Here is a 13,958-nt window from a genome sequence, read left to right as displayed (position 1 = left end):
ATGAAATAGCTGGGGCAAGCGATTTGGCTGTTTTTGACAATCTCCTCCACTCAGCAGCGGCTAACTAGCGTTCGAAGAGCATCGACTCGATCCTTGTGGACCATGGACCTCGACTATCGTGAACTGCACGGCCGCAGGTACTGTCGCGACTACTACATGCCCAATGACGAGCTCGAACAGTTGCGCGTCACTCTGCTGCACCAGGTCTTTGTCCACATTCTCGACGGTGAACTGACTCTTGCTCCGCTTGAGGAGCCTCCATCTCATGTGCTCGATGTCGGCACCGGCACCGGAGAATGGGCCATTAGGATGGCCGAGATGTTCCCCGAGTGCGAGGTTGTGGGCACCGACATATCTGCCATTGCGGAAACCGAAAGCGTTCCCGTCAATGTCTTTTTCGAGATTGAGGATGCCGAAGACTGGGACAGGCCGCCGGATCACTACGACATGATTCACATGCGCTGGCTGGCGGGATCCTTCCGAGACTGGCGATTCGTTTACGACTGTGCTTATTACTCGCTGAAGCCCGGCGGCTGGATTGAGGTGCTAGACTTTGACGGCTTTGACGGCATGGTTTGCATCGACCACTTCCCGCCCGAGTCCCCGATTCATCGACTGTTCAAGGACATCCACAAAGCTGCGGAGCTGTCTGGCCGCAAGCTGTCCATGGACCATCTGAATGCCCCAGACTTTATGGATGCCGGCTTTGTGGATATCAGAGTCATGGAATACTCGCTTCCCTTGGTCTTTGGCGAACCATCCATCGACAAGCTTTGGTTGATGGCTCTGATAGACGGCATCGAGTCCTCAGCCTTGCGTCTGCTCACCGAACACATGGGATGGGACCCCGACGAATGCAAGGCCGTATGCGAGCAGGTGGCTCGGGATATGGCCAACCTCACAAAACATCCCACGACCGCAAAGGAACTCGTCATCAAGCTTCGACTTGTGGTGGCGCGGAAACCTCTTGAGGCGCCCATGTCGAATGACTCGTGGCCAGCAGAAGAGCCTCTGCACATGCGCACGCGCAGGGAGGGGGACACTCCCAGGTCTGAGTCTGCATCATTCAAAGTGCCTATTGCCCACACCGATGAGATCGATCCCCAAGCTACCGAGGATCTCACACCGGATGAAACACATGACATCTCGCAAAAAGGAGGAGCAGGAGAGGTGTGAGCGTCTCCGCCGGCCGAACAAAGGTGGAGGTGACATGATATTACATTGACGAACTTTAATGAATAGGTACGCTGGACTGGACAGCGAATAAGCAAGCGCTTTGGATGATTGTTTCCATTTTGCTGGGGTCCCGACTCGTTCTTGTTTTACTCTCGTTTTTCTTTCACAAACTCTCTGTCCATCGATCGCATTTGAATGATGCGTCTCTTGAATCTTTTCTCTTCGGTTGTACTACAATCGATATCATCCCATCTCGAGCCTTTTTCCTTCTTGTGTCTCCTCAGGTAATTGTATATATATAGGCGGGCGGTTGATGGACGACGAGATCGTGAGTTGGGTTATAGGTTATGGGTGCCTAGGTAGGTAGGTAGCAGGTATCTAGTAGATAGAGCAAAGCCTACCTTATGAGATAGGTACCACGTAATCTTGTCTGTTTTCCCCTTGGATTTAGGACGACGATGGATATATAAACCAGATCGGTTAAGAACTTTGTCAGGAACGTTCAGGACAGGCGATTATAGTTCCAGGTCATTCTGGTAGAGCACTCTTCAGCTGTCACAAGGCATCATCTGAAGTTGAGGTAGCGCTGCTGCTCTTTAACGTGGCGAGGTACCTCAGAAGCTCCCTAGCTCCACCGCCTTCTGCCAGCGAATCAGAGGTAATGGGCCCTCGAGCTGCCCAAAGCTGGACCTTGAACCGTCGTCACTGACGCAGCCTCAGCCGTCCGACTCTCTCTCCGCCATCACCACATAGCCTCGACCTTCGACAGCCCTCCCCTCAGCCTTGCCACCTCCCGACTCTTGGTGCAACTTGTGCTTGTGGACAACAGCCCGCGCGCACTTGTAGGTATCTGCTGACTGCACAAACGCTCCAATCCACAGCCTTCGTCACCGTTCCGACCCCGCGCGAAGCATGTCTGGTTGAGAAAGCCCACGCCATGTCGCTTGATCCCCAGGACGGATTCGTCGCCGCCGATGCTGCCGATCCGGAGGGCGGCGATCTGCCCATTTTCACGATCGAGCGGGTGCAGCTGCAGTTCTCCATAGCCGCCGACTTTGCAGCTGCGCAGGTTGCCAACAATGTCATCATCCTGGCCCTGTCCAATGGCCGCATTCTGCGCATCGACCTGAACCGGCCCGAAGACATCGACGGTGAGCCTCTCCGGGGACGCTGGGATTGGGGTGGAAGGTGTTGAGAACGGAAGGGAATCCTGGGCTAATCCGAATGGCTGGCGCAGACATTGACCTCCCAAAGAAGCCGTCCGACATTGGCATTATTCGCCGCATGTTCCTCGATCCCACGGCCTCGCATCTCCTGATTTGCACTTCGAGTCGCGAGAACTACTATCTTCACTCTCAGTCTAAGCAGCCTAGGGCTTTGGCCAAACTGCGCGGCGTCTTGATCGAGAGCGTAGCCTGGAACCCATCCCTGCCAACCGCCTCCACGCGAGAGATCCTCATTGGCGCCTCAGACGGCAACATCTATGAGGCCTTTATTGAAACGTCCAACGAGTTCTACAAGAGAGAAGTGAAGCATCTGAAGAATTTACACAAGGTCTCAGATGGCCCTGTCACAGGCCTTTGGGTGGATAATCTACATGGCAAGACCGATTTGCGCAGAATCATGATTGCTACGCCGAGCAGCTTGTCCCATCTTGTTGGTCGGATCAGTCATGGCTACGACGGTAGTGGCTCTATATACACGAGGATGTTTGAGACGGAACAGCCTGTCGTCCACGAGCTCTCAAGGGTAACTTCTGGGGCAAACTCCGCCTTCGTGGTCTCTCCTGATCCTCCCGACACCAGCCCTCATGATGACGACGTTCCGGATCGAGCATTTGCTTGGCTTTCCTCTCATGGCGTCTACCACGGAAAACTCCTAAGCTCACCAGCGGATGCCACACTGGGCGCCAAGATCTTTGCTGAGGCCAAGATGCTCCCAAGAAGCCAGATAGTCACACAAGGCTCAGGCAGCAAACGGAAACCGTCTACTGAGACGATTGATGCCATTGCCCTCACTCAGTGGCATATTGTGAACCTGGTGGGCGGTCGCGTCATCACTACTAACCGACTGACTGGGGAGATGGTGTCGGAGCACGATGTGCTTTCCGCCGGTCAAAAGCCGATTGGGTTCTCGGTAGATTCTCAGAAGAACACATTTTGGCTGTTTACATCCGAGGAGATCTTTGAAATCGTGGTGCGCGATGAAGACAGGAATATCTGGAAGATCATGATGGAGACGCAGCAGTTCGAACCAGCTCTTCAGCAAGCTCGCTCGCAAGTTCAGAAAGAAACGGTTTCCGCGGCATTTGGGGACTATCTCTCGAGCAAAGGCCACTGGAGCGAAGCAGCCATGGTGTACGGCCGGAGCAACAAGCCCTTTGAGGAGATTGCGCTCAAGCTCATCGACAACAATCAACCAGATGCTCTGCGCACATTTCTACTCACAAAGCTAGGCACAACCAAAAAGTCCGCTGTCATGCAAAGAATCATGATTGCGAGCTGGCTGGTAGAGATCTTTATGGCCAAGCTCAACTCCCTCGACGACGCAATTATCACCCAGACGGAGCTCTCGGAGAAACAGAACCCCGGAGAATCGAGGCGATTGATACTCCTAGTGAAAAAGGAGTTTCAAGACTTTGTGAACAAGTACAAAAACGATCTTGACCACAGGACAGTATACGATGTGATCAGCAGCCATGGCAGAGAAGACGAGCTGCTGTACTTTGCCAACGCGATCAATGATTACAACTACGTCTTGTCATACTGGGTACAGCGGGAGAGATGGACCGAGGCGCTGAACGTCCTGAAGAAGCAGACAGACCCGGAAGTATTTTATAGGTACAGCTCTGTACTCATGTCACATGTTGCGCAAGACACCGTCGACATCCTCATGAGACATTCCGATCTGAACCCGCGACGGCTGATTCCGGCCCTGCTCGAGTACCATCGCGGGTTTTCTGGTGAAGCAACAGCCCAGAACCAGGCTATAAGATATCTCAACTACGTCGTCTACCAACTCAATTCAACCGATGCAGCGGTTCACAACACGCTCGTGTCCATTTACGCCTCACATCCCTCCAAGGACGAGTCGGGGCTGCTCTCCTATCTACAGGCACAGGGCGACGAGCCCCGATATGACGCCGACTTTGCTTTGCGGCAGTGTATTCATCACCACCGGACACTCTCGTGTGTTCACATATACACTAGCATGGAGCAGTATCTTCAAGCCGTCGACCTGGCCCTTTCTCACAACGAGGTCGAACTGGCTGCGGTCATTGCTGACCGACCTATGTCGAACCCTCAACTGCGCAAAAGACTCTGGCTGGCTGTTGCCAGGAGAGTCATTTCTCAGTCTGACGGCATCAAGACAGCAATTGAGTTCTTGAAACGATGCGACTTGCTCAGGATCGAGGATCTGATCCCGTTCTTCCCTGATTTTGTCGTCATTGATGATTTCAAGGAGGAAATTTGCGAGGCTCTGGAAGAGTATAGCCGGAACATTGACAACCTCAAGAAAGAAATGGACGAATCTTCACAGACAGCAGCGAACATCAAGCTGGACATTGCCGCGCTGGACCACAGATACGCTATCGTGGAACCAGGCGAGAAATGCTATGTTTGTGGGCTTCCCCTCTTGAGCAGACAGTTCTTCGTCTTTCCGTGCCAGCACTCCTTCCACTCGGACTGCATGGGACGAAAGGTGCTGGAGCAAGCGGGGGTTGCCAAGTCGAACCGAATTAAGGAGCTGCAAATGCAGATCCACAAGGGGCTCGTGAGTGGTCCGCAGCGAGAGGCCGTTGTTGCTGAGCTGGATGCCTTGGTGGCGTCAGCATGGTGAGTTTCCACTTCTGTTTAGGCTTCATTGAGCGCCCGTCCAGACGCAACTGACTCTTCTCATAGCATTCTCTGCAGCGACTTTGCCATCAAGAGGATAGACGAACCTTTCATCACACGGGATGACAATCCGGATGAGTGGGCGTTATGAGGTGGGCATGATTTACTCGCGGGCATTATAGAACTGTAGATACCCCCTACCTGATCATCACGAGAATCTAATAGCGCTGAATCAATATTTGTTTCAGATAGCTTGGGCTGTTTCTCCTGGCATCGGCTTGCATGCTGGGCTGGTGGTGGACGTTTAGGCTAATCACATCAAGAACAACTTCGTGCGAGGCCAAGTATGGACAAGTTCATGTATGTTCAACTACGGACGAGTGTCTTGCTAACTATCTGGAGTCCGTATCACCACAGGCCACTCTCGTATGATCTCATCTCTTTTTTTTCCCAATGAACATGAATAGGGTACTGGGTCACATGCCAACAGTGTATATACCCACGGCCACGAGCTGATTAGGCCTTGTAGGGCTTGCCAGTGCCGTACTGGATGTTGGTAACGGACAGGCCAGTGCCCTGGTGAGGGTCACCGAGCTGGTGGGGGCAGCTGGGCTGGTTGCTGACGGCGAGGTTGAGCTTGCAGACCTCGTTCCAGCCATAGTGGCAGACGGGATCGACAATGTTGATGAGCTCGTAGTTCTTGGCGACCCACGAGTCCTTCTGGCCGAGGCAGCCGGAGATGAAGTTCATGCTGTTGGCGGCGGCAAAGGGCAGCTTGCCGTTGTGCAGGAGGCCCTTGCACTTGTCCATGCCGACGTAGGCCCAGTCGACGTTGAAGCCGCCTCCGGTGCGGGGGCTCTCGGTGGCGGACTTGCCGGAGAGGAGGAAGTTCCAGGCGTCGTAGGAGATGTCGTTTGCGCCGCCGGACTGGTCGATCTTGAGGACGTGGACGGTGCGGCCCTGGTACTTGAGCTCGACGCAGAGGTTGTTGCAGTCCGGGGGGCTGGGCCAGTAGGCGACGCGGTTGGTGTTGATGAGGCAGCCGAGGACGCCGACGGAGGAGGAGTATTGCTCGTGGGGGGTGATGGAGACTGTGCCTGCGCGGGGGAGGACCGCGGCGGAGACGGGGGTTGTGGTGGCGGCGGCGGCGAGGAGGAGGCCGGTGATGGTGTTGAGGGAGAGCATTTTGATGGGATAGATAGGGGGGGTTTGAGATGGGTTTTTGGTTTGTGTGATGGGGATGTGTGTTGAGATTGTTGTAGTGCTTGTTGGTGAGGTTCTTCGAAAGGGAAACTTTGAAGGGGTGAAGTTGGACTTTTATATCCTTCTTGGTCAACTTGTTGTCGTGAGAGTGATGTGGTTGAGGGAACGCCGAGGAGGGAGAGTTGAGCTTGGACATTCTGTTCGTGAGAGGGCGCTTTGGAGTTGGAATGTGATGGCTTCATCTTCTGCTCTCTGGACTTGCTCTTTTGTGTTATGAAGCCTCTGTCATGTTGGGTTGTGGGAGCAGATGCGTCTCGCATGGGGAGGTTAGAGGAGGAGGCGACATGCAATCACGGAGGCTTCATATATCACGTCTGTCACCAACGTGTTATTCTATGCACAGACCTTATTTGGTCATAAATGAAAGGAATTCATCTATAATAGGGGAGAAATTCCATGAGGGCAATTGTCCGTTGAGGAGGTGAATGGAGTCAAGAGCTTCAATGTGCAATGGAGATGTTGGGAAGAAGAATCCTTGGTTCGCACCTTTGGCTGTCTAGGTCATGGCGTTGACCAAGGCTGCCATTGGGTAAGTCGATATCTACTTTGATGGGATGCTGGCCATAACTTGTTAAGTTGCATACATAGGTTCTTTGATATTGGTTAAGAAGCAGGAATAGATCATTGAGTGAGTAAAAGAAGTCTGGGCTGCCCGTACTGCTGCCTTGTGTAATCTCAGGGGGGAGACACCGGACCATCTAGACAAAGTAGTATTGCAACGAGCTGAGAGAACGACAATCAGACTTGAGCACAGTTCTGAGCCGGTGTTCTAGAACAATTGGCTTTCACCATGGTCATTACTGTGGTACTCACATGAGGAGTGACAGTACCACAAGGGCCAGCTTCCAGGGGTAAATATACAACCGCGGCCTTTGATTCCAACAAGGTCGAGTGAATTGAGCACCCTTATGGTCTTGATCACATTCTCAGCCACGCATAGCAATTTGCACCTCCAATTTCAACAACTAAGCTCCTGCTTTCTTCTAGCAATCCTCGGAATGTGCACTAGCCTCGGATTCTGATCCCTGAGTATGATGCATGCAGCGGGGTCATTGATCTACATGTCCTTCAATCTGAAAGGGCGATCGAATTTTTTTGCTGGATACTCATATAGTCAACCTTCGGCATCTAAGCCATTCTTTCCCATCTCCTTGGACTTGGATCTTCGTGTTCCACTTGTTTGAGAACCTCCAGCGGAAGGGTTTAAGCCATGCGTTGTCTCCAGTTTTGCATCGCCAAGACGACGATCCGGCCCGCTCCTATGGTAAGGCCACAAATTTGGCAGAATTTGATCGGTAACCGAGAAAAGAGCATCTGTCCAAGAGGTCAAAGGCTCGTTTGCATCAGGCACACTGTGTATATGTTTGCGTTGGTGATAAGCCCCTGGGCGTAGAAATCCCTGCATGAGCACGGGACACACATACCTAGTGGTTCAAAATGGTAGAGCTTGCTGGGCTTTCGGAAATTGCACCAGTGTTTTGTCTCGTAAAAGTGAGTGTTATCTCTACACTGCTGCTTGTTGGACGTGTTGTTGACCATACAATCGACTTTTCCTGAAAGCTAATCCCGTTGACGCAAGGAGAAACCCACCAAGGGGCATGACGGCAGAGAGTATGGATATGCTCGGAGATGGTAGCCTGTGTTTTTAGATTCTGTTGGTAACTTGTAACTTTATGGTACTAGCACGAACATCCGGGACGATGGTACCAACATCGACTCAACCGTGATCCGTGCCTAAGAGGGGTTTGAAGGGTCTAGACATCAGTGTATGTAGCCGCATCCAGTAACAAGACAGGCCAACTGTCTGTGCTTCTCTAGAGGATCCGGATGAAGCCGAGAGCATGGGCGTTTGGAATCTGGCACTTTGAGTACAGTAGTATCTTGCTCAGATACTCTGCAGAGGCCAGGGTTGGATGGCACTTAAGAGTACGGTGCTTTGATACAGTCTTGTCGAGATAACGCAGAGGCTACATTCAGCGTTGCTTACGTCAACCAAGAATGTGATGAATGTCATCGGCAGTGCGTTACATATCTATTGGCAGTTGAAGCTCTGTCACTGACATAAAATGACCTCCTCACTGAAGGAATGACTTGGCACTCGTACCCCTGCCCCTATAACGCCACTATGAATCCTGCTCAACGATAGATCGCAACCTGTGTTGCAGCTCTTCAAGATGAGATTTGCCATGCTCATCCCTGTAATTCTCCAAAACTTCTCTTCGCATAACGCGTCGTGGAGCCCTTCGTCCTGTAAACAGCTCGAACTGAGCGCAGCCCTGCTCCGGCAGGAGGTCTAGACCGTCCATGGCCACCCAGCCTCGCGATGCACCATCTCTGGCCTGCTTCAAGAGCGGCGTGTTCAGTGTCTTGTACCCCAATTCGATGATGACGCCTCCTGTTTGGTGGTTCAGCCAGGCGTCTGGCATTCTGAATTCGGGCGAGGGAGTGTTGCCTATCGGGTGCGTGGGAATACAGGAGATGATGACGGACGGATATCGGTATTCTGTTGGCCAGGGCTCTTCAAGTGAAGTGAATACGTGAAACTTGACATCGTGAGCGTTGGCCAGGGGGTTGTGTCCCTTTTCTTGGAGCAGCTGCTGGAAATGAGCCACTAGTTTCTCTGCGTTTGCTGTCGTGCGATTGTATATGGCAATGTTCTTGATGCCAACTTGCAGCATGGCATATACCGCAGCACGTGCCATGCCTCCTGCGCCGATAACAAGCCCCCATGTTGCTTGTCGCACGGCATTGGCTGGTGACAGGCCGCGCCGGATGCAGGCTCGAATCCCGATCCAGTCCGTGTTCTCGCCGTACAGAGCGAGGACAGGGCCAGCTCTGTTGACACCGGCCAGAAGAGCAGAGCCAGTCGGGATGGTACCATCTGGCTTGAGCTGGCGGATGGGGATCAGAGTGTTGGCCGCCCCGATGGCTCTCGCATGGGGACTGAGATATTTGGTCAAGGTCGTCACTTCGACCTTGAAAGGCAAGCCTATCGATGCTCCGCCAAAATGAGGGTCGTATATCAAATGTTCCACGCCTTTCAGAGACTCGCTCGAGTAAGGCTCGTAACGATGTGGGATTCCGCAGGCTAACAAGGCGGCGTTATGCATTGCTGGGGACATACTGTATCCGACATTGGCTCCGAACACGTAAAGGTTCATGGCGTCGTATACAAAAGAGGCATATAGAGCAGTTGTAGCCTCTTTTGCTGTGATGTAGGGAAATGGGGCGCTTCTCTCGTCGGCCTCAGTCACCGGACTGGGAGCAACCAGTGTCAGTATCTGGTTGAAGCAGGCCGAGTGCCGGCCGAGATGCCCGCAATTGTATGCAATGAGTGGTGTTCTGTGGCCTCTGAGTGAAGATATATTGGACCTGAATTGTGAGATCTTAAAGTTATCTTCCATAGCTTTAGCTTCTCGGACGAGGCGGACTAGGTCGCAGCCAAGCTGGCAGGCTTTGTGATACCAGGATGTCCAAGCCGGAGAGTCCCAAGGCTGAGCATCTGTTGATATATAGTAATTCCCAACAATTTTTGATCGACCCTTTGCTGAAATGATCCTGGAGAGATCGGACTGGTCCAGCCGCAGGTCGACTGTGAGCATCTCTGGAGCCAAAGACAGGGCATGTGACAGCAGATCCAAGTATGACCGTACTGCCCTGTTATTCGAAGTTTCGGGGAGCTTGATGTGCAGCAAGATGGGCAACATGGTGCTTCTTCTCACAATTCCCACAGCCTCGGCGATTTTGTTCGTCAACTCCTCGATCCTCTCCATAGGCTCTCCAGCTGTTGCTAAGCTGTTGACAAAAATCTGCACCGCGTCGACGCCAACTATTGAGTCCTCCCAGCCTTGAATGCCGCTCAAAACGTCCTGGATGTGCACTGACAGACAGTACGTGAATTGCCTGTCTTCGGGCGCAATACTGGCGAGAGGGAATGCAGATTCAAAAAACGGAATTGTACCAGCGGGATATATAAGGGATAAGAATTTCAGAAGATGCCTCTCTGCCGGCTTAAGAGCGAGATAGGGCGCGTTTGATGTAAACCCTTGATTGTTTGTCTCATCCCCTTCAATGGAGGTTTCCTGGATCTCGGAGACGTTGAAGAACTCTAGATTGGTGCAACTGCGATAGAACAAGTTGCTCATCTGCATCAAGCTATGGGCCTTTGTCCGATCCTTGAGTTTGAGGTGGCCTTGGATGGCATCGATGTCCCGAAGGACGTGAACAACTGGGTTTGTCGCTGCAAACTGTCGAAGCAGGCTCTGGACGTTTCTTTCCATCCACGGACAAACAATGATGCATCCTGTCGGATTCTGCTGGAGAATATCCTGGAGTGTAGCGGCTTGCTTTTGTTGACACTCGGCGTTCCCATTGATCTGTCTGAAGGCAGAGCTTGACGAGCCAGTATTTGATTGAAAGACCGCCTCAACATTGATGATGCTCTTCTTCAGGGCGGAAGCGGCCATGATGGCCAATGTCGACTTCCCAGACCCGCGCAGCCCTACTAAGACGAGAGAGGCATCAGAGCTGAAGTCTGGTATCTTGGCTCTGGCGGGAGTCAATGGCGGCGTGGGTGTCCTTGAGGTACTCTCCGATTCTGACGACAAGTTTGTGAAGATGCAAGGCCTCGATCGGCGGTCGACGGCGAGTGGCCCTTCAGTGCCGTCCATCACGGCAGCGAACGGTCTCTTGACGCCAGCCATGATGCCTCATCCTGGTTCTAATCTCAGTTGGTTTCTTTGTCCTGGAACATGTTGAAGATGAAGATAAGATCTATTGGAGTAACGAACATCAGCGACGGTATCTGCTCGCAGTGCTCTGGACGCTCTCGTCATAGTTGAGAGGGGGGATAAGCATTTACCCGGACTATAATTGCCACCCACTAAGAACTCGAGCTTTGTCTCCAGCTTTACCCCAGGTTTTCCCCAGCTGGACGACCGTGGCCAATAGCGTCGAGGGGAATTGAGCTTCGTTACGCAAGGAATCAGAAAATCAGCCGAAGGACTATCGTGAAGACGATTCTGCACTCCTCAACGTCTAGACTGATGAGTCTTATTCTCGATACTGGCATCGCGGTGTACGATGTTGTTACTGGATCTCAAAACAGTCAAACTTGCAACTTGAACCTGAGCACCCCCCCCATTACGACGCCGGTGAGACATGATTGACCAACATGCCGCCCCAAAAGAGATCATCTGGCGACTCGGAACCTGCTAGGGGGGCCGATAGAGCCGCATCGGATCCCAAGCGACGACGAGTATCTCTGGCTTGTGACGCCTGCAGGATAGCTCGAGAGAAGTGCGACGGCGAACGCCCACGTTGTGGCCGCTGTGTGTCTCAAAATCGATCCTGTTCATATACTCCAACATCCAAGAAGAGGGGCATCCAGAGCGGATATCTGAGGGCCATTGAGCTGTCCCTGGCGTGGTTGCTGGAAAGTGTACCTGACTGCGAGGAAGCTTTGTATCGACTGCTTGTCAAGGATGGCGGAAAAGATGGCGTGAGCGTCCTTGTGAGCAAAGGCAGGTCTTCGAGCCGGTTGCAGAAGCAATGGAGCAAGTGTCGGGTTCACCAGGAGATTGAAACATTACTATGCCAAGGCGGTACACAAAAGGAAGATACATCCGCTGCTGGGAACTCGGATACAGATGCCAGTAACATGGAGGAATCGAGTAATGAGACGAGACAGCAACCAGGGGAATATCACGGGATGACTACGACGAGCCTCGGGAGCCTTGGCACTTGCTCCTCGTTGAAGGAGTCCAGCCGAGCTCAACATCGGGCGTTGAAACTTCCATCAAATTATCGGCATCTTCTCGATATATACTTTGCGTATACTCACTGCTGGTTTCCTATACTGGACCGGGACGACGTTTTCGCCACCGCAGATACATGCGCTTCCTTGGCCTCGAGTGCATATGGCCATACGAGGGAGAGTAAGAACATTTCATCGACGGACCTTGCCGTCCTCTGGTCCGCCTTGGCCATTGCGACTTTGCAGGATGCACACTCTTCAGCTCCTACCATGAGTGAGGAAGTTATGTCGCCAGCTGAGATTTTTGCAGTGGCACGCCGCTTGGTTCCGCAAGAGGAGGACCAGCTCGATATATCAGACATTCAGGCACTTCTTCTTCACGCGATTATACTCGTTGGCCGCGAAAATATGCTGGGAGCCTCAGTAATAGCCGGAAAAGCTGTGCGTCTCATCTCATATATGAGGTCAAGCAGGCTATCTCCAACACACAGCGAGGTGCAAAGGTCAACCCTGGAGAGGCTCGCTGCCGCTTGCAATGTGGTCGAGGCGCTGACCTCGATGTGTATTGGTCAACCTTCTTACCTATTGGACATTGACAATCTCCGAGCGAATGGACTACCTCGGGATGGCTCGGAGTCGACCGATACTTTCAGTCCAGTTTACGGCTTCGGGAAAATGTCGCCAAGTTCTGATTCTGTTCGTCCCCAAACCGCACATTCGCTTGTGGCCCTGGACCAACTAAGTCGATTTGCTCAAATATTGAGTTCTCACGCGGCTGGGAAGCTTCAAAAAGACTGTTCCGTCAAGGCCGTAACCGTCGGGGATCTCGTGTCATCGTTGAATCCGCAGTTTGGCTTCTGCAACTCTGTCATTGCTGGAGAGGCACCACCCATGTTACCGTCTGCTTTCCTTGTCCAGGCAATGTTTCTGGCCACGACTGTCGAGCTCGTCCCAGGCCAGCGATCTTCACTTATATCCAACTTCTTGGAGGTGGTTGAGTCTAGCATCTCGAACTTTGGGGCTTGTGGCACACCACCCATTACCGTTGCGCTCTTTACACTTGTTCAACAAAAGGGGGCTATAGGTGAAATGCGGACATCTGAAGCCAACAGGTGGAATGCGGCATTGAACGCGATCAAAGCCGTGTGGCTGCAAGATGAGACGGCAAAAAGCACAATCTGCATATCGCCGGAGACATCGACCACAAATAACAGCTCCTGGGCAAGAAACCTCGGCTCAGAGTCGTCGAGACGGAGTGGTGGACTGGGTCAGCGTACCAGAAATTCCCAAGAAGCTTTAACAGAATCCTTTAGCCAAGGATATGGATTTCTCCCAGCGGATATGGAGACGACCACTGGCGACAATCTGTATCCGGCAAACCAGCATAAATGTTCTCCCGCGCAGCTCCCACCGCATCTGGGGATGCTATTCTCGCCAGTTTCAGGGATCACGGCGCAGCCAGTTGGCCATGATTTACAAGCTGCAGACTCCCAAACTGACGGGGTAGATTACGATGCTATCTTTGAGGAGCTGGGCCATATCGACTATGCCGAAAGCATCGGCATGGATCCCCAGTTTATGATGAATCTGGGATTCGCCCCTGGCTGTACGCTGGAGGAGATGTTTCAAGCGGAGTCTAGGATCTTATAGCATTGATTTCGTAGAATCCAAGTCTTCCGACGCACCAGGGTACTTGCTTTCTTCAACGCTCTTCTTCCGGGACTGCGTCAATTTGACGAGTGGACATTGTGTGATATTCGCTACTTTCTATGGTACGTAAGGAGCTGATTCTGGTCACACGGATGCTCTAAGTAGTTGGAAACCGCTAGCTCGAGACTCAGGGTAAATTGCCTCCCGCTTTAAAGCGTCTGGATATGACTTTATCCAGGCGTGGGTGGCGACTCCACATCTCGAGGGAACATGCACCA

At 52.5% G+C, this 13,958-nt stretch overlaps 5 protein-coding genes across 5 annotated transcripts; 3 read left to right on the top strand and 2 right to left on the bottom strand.

The window, feature by feature from the left end:
• Positions 1-78: 78 nt before the first annotated feature.
• On the top strand, positions 79-1,176 carry TRIREDRAFT_66059 (uncharacterized protein; the record flags this gene model as incomplete). Its single annotated transcript, XM_006967431.1, has 1 exon — positions 79-1,176. A coding segment is annotated over one exon (1,098 nt), but the record flags the coding sequence as incomplete, so codon positions are not given.
• A 937-nt stretch (positions 1,177-2,113) lies between these two features.
• TRIREDRAFT_66141 (vacuolar sorting protein) lies at positions 2,114-5,163 on the top strand (the record flags this gene model as incomplete). The annotated part of the gene is made up of 3 exons (XM_006967430.1): positions 2,114-2,327; positions 2,414-5,012; positions 5,079-5,163. 3 exons carry the CDS (start codon positions 2,114-2,116, stop codon positions 5,161-5,163), a joined length of 2,898 nt encoding a protein of 965 aa, XP_006967492.1.
• Positions 5,164-5,528: 365 nt separating this feature from the next.
• On the bottom strand, positions 5,529-6,197 carry TRIREDRAFT_65933 (uncharacterized protein; the record flags this gene model as incomplete). Its single annotated transcript, XM_006967329.1, has 1 exon — positions 5,529-6,197. The coding sequence occupies one exon, from the start codon at positions 6,195-6,197 to the stop codon at positions 5,529-5,531; it is 669 nt and encodes a 222-aa protein (XP_006967391.1).
• A 2,201-nt stretch (positions 6,198-8,398) lies between these two features.
• TRIREDRAFT_65869 (quinate 5-dehydrogenase) lies at positions 8,399-10,945 on the bottom strand (the record flags this gene model as incomplete). The annotated part of the gene is made up of 1 exon (XM_006967328.1): positions 8,399-10,945. The coding sequence occupies one exon, from the start codon at positions 10,943-10,945 to the stop codon at positions 8,399-8,401; it is 2,547 nt and encodes an 848-aa protein (XP_006967390.1).
• Positions 10,946-11,448: 503 nt separating this feature from the next.
• TRIREDRAFT_65854 (uncharacterized protein) lies at positions 11,449-13,680 on the top strand (the record flags this gene model as incomplete). Its single annotated transcript, XM_006967429.1, has 1 exon — positions 11,449-13,680. One exon carries the CDS (start codon positions 11,449-11,451, stop codon positions 13,678-13,680), a length of 2,232 nt encoding a protein of 743 aa, XP_006967491.1.
• Between the last annotated feature and the right edge of the window lie 278 nt (positions 13,681-13,958).

Source organism: Trichoderma reesei (assembly GCF_000167675.1).
Source record: "Trichoderma reesei QM6a unplaced genomic scaffold TRIREscaffold_17, whole genome shotgun sequence".
In the NCBI taxonomy this organism is placed as follows: domain Eukaryota; kingdom Fungi; phylum Ascomycota; class Sordariomycetes; order Hypocreales; family Hypocreaceae; genus Trichoderma; species Trichoderma reesei.
The sequence above is the reverse complement of the archived record's forward strand: the minus strand, read 5'-3'. Positions and strand labels throughout refer to the sequence as shown.